General features: G+C 61.0%; 1 protein-coding gene across 1 annotated transcript; it reads left to right on the forward strand.

The window, feature by feature from the left end:
• Window positions 1-242: 242 nt before the first annotated feature.
• Window positions 243-3,523, forward strand: LOC119362528 (receptor-like protein kinase HSL1). The gene is made up of 2 exons (XM_037627771.1): window positions 243-2,813; window positions 2,893-3,523. Exons 1-2 carry the CDS (start codon window positions 281-283, stop codon window positions 3,249-3,251), a joined length of 2,892 nt encoding a protein of 963 aa, XP_037483668.1. The 5' UTR covers window positions 243-280; the 3' UTR covers window positions 3,252-3,523.
• The last annotated feature ends 507 nt before the right edge of the window (window positions 3,524-4,030 follow it).

Genomic DNA, 4,030 nt, shown 5'->3' on the forward strand with positions numbered 1-4,030 from the left:
CATATAGCGTATGTGTATTCACAAAAGACGTTCCAACCTTTTTTGCAGCGTGTAAATATTGGACACAGGTACTGTACAATGGCGAGAAATTGCCTCAGATGCTGGAAACGAAAGAAAGGAAGCAGAAGCAGCAGAGAAAAGCAAGCAGATTAAACAGCAATGGCCTCATTCCGCTGCAGTTCCGCAGTGCAGTTGAGAGCTTCGCGAAGAACAACAGTTAAGCCCACCCCCACCACCACCACTCCCTCCACTTCTCCGCTCTCCGTCCCACACCAATGCCATGACTCCCCTGCTCCTCCTGTGCCTCCTCCTCGCCACCGCCACCGCCGCCGCGCCCCTCCCCGCCGACTTCACCCGCCTCCTGGCCGCCAAGGCCGCCCTCTCCGACCCCGCCTCCGCGCTCGCGGCATGGGACCCGTCCCTCTCCCCGTGCCGCTGGCCGCACGTCCTCTGCCGGTCCTCCGCTGACCCGGCCGTGGCCTCGCTCCTCCTCTCCAACCTCTCCCTCGCCGGAGCGTTCCCGCCCCAGCTCTGCTCGCTGAGGTCCCTCCTGCGCCTCGACCTCTCCTACAACTCGCTCGCCGGCCCCCTCCCTCCCTGCCTCGCCGCGCTGCCGAATCTGAGGCACCTCGACCTCGCCGGGAACGCCTTCTCCGGAGAGATGCCTAGCAGCTACGGCGCGGGCTTCGCCTCGCTCGCCACGCTCAGCCTCGCCGGCAACGACCTCTCCGGCGGGTTCCCGGCGTTCCTGGCCAATGTCAGCTCCCTCGAGGAGCTCCTGCTCGCGTACAACCCCTTCGCGCCGTCGTCTCTGCCGGACGCTTTCCCCGACGGGCTGCCGCGCCTCCGCGTGCTGTGGCTCGCCGGGTGCTGCCTCGTCGGGCGGATACCGTCTTCCATTGGCAGCTTGAGGAGCCTCGTCAACCTCGACCTCTCCACCAACAACCTCACCGGCGAGATCCCGGAGAGTATCGGGCGCTTGGAGAACCTCGTCCAGATCGAGCTCTACAAGAATAACCTCTCCGGGAGGCTGCCGGGGGGAATGGGCGGGCTCACGAAGCTGAGGTTCTTGGACGCCGCCATGAACAGGCTGTCCGGCGAGATACCGGCGGACCTGTTCCTCGCGCCGAGGCTGGAGAGCTTGCACCTGTACGAGAACGAGCTGTCAGGCCCCGTGCCGTCGACGCTGGATAAGGCGCCTGCGTTGAACGACCTGAGGCTGTTCAGTAACCGCCTCGTCGGGGAGTTGCCGCCGGAGTTCGGGAAGAACTGCCCGCTCAAGTTCCTCGACCTGTCAGACAACCGGATTTCCGGCCGCATTCCGGCGACTCTCTGCAGCGCAGGGGTGCTGGAGCAGCTTCTGATTCTGAACAACGAGCTCTCGGGCTCGATTCCGCAGGAGCTGGGGCAATGCCGGACGTTGACGCGTGTGCGGCTGCCCAACAATCGGCTGTCTGGAGCCGTGCCGCCGGACATGTGGGGCCTGCCACGCCTGTACCTGCTGGAGCTCGCCGGCAACGCTCTGTCCGGCACCCTGGGGCCAGCCATTGCCCTGGCGCACAACCTGTCGCAGCTGCTGATATCAGACAACCACTTCGCTGGCGTGCTGCCGGCGCATATAGGCAGCTTGACAAGGCTGGTCGAGCTGTCGGCCGCCAACAACGGGTTCTCTGGTCCTCTGCCGGCGTCACTCGCTGATGTGTCCACGCTCGCCCGGCTTGATTTACGGAACAATTCGTTCTCCGGCGAGCTGCCACATGGTGTTCGACGGTGGCAGAAACTTACACAGCTCGACCTTGCCCATAACCGTCTCACCGGGAACATCCCGTCGGAGCTGGGGGAGCTCCCTGTGCTGAATTCGCTTGACCTGTCAAACAACGAGTTCACCGGCGGCGTGCCTGTGCAGCTGGAGAGCCTTAAGCTGAGCATGTTCAACCTGTCAAACAACCGGCTCGCCGGCAATTTGCCTCCTCTGTTCTCCGGCGACATCTACGATGACAGCTTCTTGGGCAACCCGGCCCTCTGCCGCGGCGCATGCCCCGGTGCGCGGAGAGCAGCCGCCCGCCGCCACAGCCTCGTCGGGAGCGTCGAGTCCGTGCTCACCTTTGCCGTCGCCATACTCATCCTTGGCGTCGCGTGGTTCTGGTACAAGTACCGGAGCCAGAGCCAGCACAAGAGGCGCGGCGCGGAGCCCGGCGACAACAAGTGGGTAGTCACGTCGTTCCACAAGGTGGAGTTCGAGGAGGAGGACCTCCTGGGCTGTCTCGACGACGAGAACAACGTGGTCGGCACGGGCGCGGCGGGCAAGGTGTACAGGGCCGTCCTCGGGAACGACGATGTCGTGGCCGTGAAAAAGCTGTGGGGTGTCGGCGGCGCCGCGGCGAAGAGGAAAGACATCAAGGACGGCATGAAGGACAGCTTCGAGGCGGAGGTGGCGACGCTGGGCAGGATCCGGCACAAGAACATCGTGAAGTTGTGGTGCTGCCTCCGCAGTGGTGACCGCGGGCTGCTGGTCTACGAGTACATGCCCAACGGCAGCCTGGGCGACCTCCTCCACGGCGGCAAAGGAGGCCTGCTGGACTGGCCGATGCGGCGCAGGATCATGGTCGACGCCGCGGAGGGGCTCTCCTACCTCCACCACGACTGCGCGCCGCCGATCGTGCACCGGGACGTCAAGTCCAACAACATCCTGCTGGACGCCGAGTTCGGCGCCAAGGTCGCCGACTTCGGCGTCGCCCGGGTCATGGACGACAACCGCGGCGGCCCCAACGCCGTGTCCGCCATCGCCGGCTCCTGCGGCTACATCGCTCCCGGTGAGCCGCCAACGGTTCTTTATCCCGGACTTTATTAACTTGCCGATGAACTGATGACAGTGATCTGTCTGAACTCCAGAGTACTCGTACACGCTGCGCATCACGGAGAAGAGCGACGTGTACAGCTTCGGCGTGGTGATGCTGGAGCTGGTGACCGGCAAGAGGGCCGTGGGGCCGGAGCTCGGCGACAAGGACCTTGTGAGGTGGGTGCGCGGCGGCATCGAGCGCGAGGGGCTGGACTCGGTGCTGGACCCGAGGCTCGCCGGCGAGTCGTGCACCTGCAGGGACGAGATGCGCAGGGTGCTCGGCGTCGCGCTGCTCTGCGCCTCCAGCCTCCCGATCAACCGGCCGTCGATGAGGTCCGTCGTGAAGCTGCTCCTCGAGGTCAGCAGCAAGCCCGCCGTGGTGGTGGAGGAGAAGGAACCTCTTGGTGTGTGATCCATGCATGGCCATGTCTAATAATAATTTGATAGTGGCTCACTCGGTTAGCATCGCCACACTTACTTACCATGCAGAATACATACTCCATTAGGTGTGAAATCTTAATGCAGCTTAATTAGCCAGCAGGGGACTCCATTAGCAAGGTTGATCTAGGGCTATAAAAACTCCTTTGTAACTTAGTATTTTTCTCTTGTTGTTGCTGTTGTCATGGCACATATACATAGATCCGTATCTATGGCAGGCTTGGATAAGAATATGTTCCTACGGATAGCATGGCAAGCCGATTTCAGAAGAAAGTGGCTCACTAGAAGTGTACTGAGAGCATCTCCAACAGGCGCCGAACGCGCCGCGCGCTAAAAACTGATTTGACGCGCGCCCATCGCCTGGTTTGGCGCGGCGCGCAGCGTTTACTCCAGCAGCAGCGCTGTAAAGCCCCGCGCGCGCAGCTCCAGCAGGCGCGGTAAAAATGCAGCGCGCGCAAATAAACAAACATTTTTTTGCATAGATAAAAAAACGATACAAGATATTTTACATAGATAGATAGATAGTTCGACATACATAGATAGATAGTTTGACATACATAGATAGATAGATACTACTACGGCATAGATAGATAGATAGAAACTATTACGACATACAGCGATAGAAACTACTCCAAGTCGCTACCATCACCATCATCCTCGTCGGTGTCGTCCGAGGTTGAGATCCATATGTCGTCCCAACGATCGTCGTCCGCGGTGAAGAACGACCTCCCATCTGCTAAAACTATGTCGCAC

This window comes from Triticum dicoccoides, chromosome 2B (assembly GCF_002162155.2).
Source record: "Triticum dicoccoides isolate Atlit2015 ecotype Zavitan chromosome 2B, WEW_v2.0, whole genome shotgun sequence".
In the NCBI taxonomy this organism is placed as follows: Eukaryota; Viridiplantae; Streptophyta; class Magnoliopsida; order Poales; family Poaceae; genus Triticum; species Triticum dicoccoides.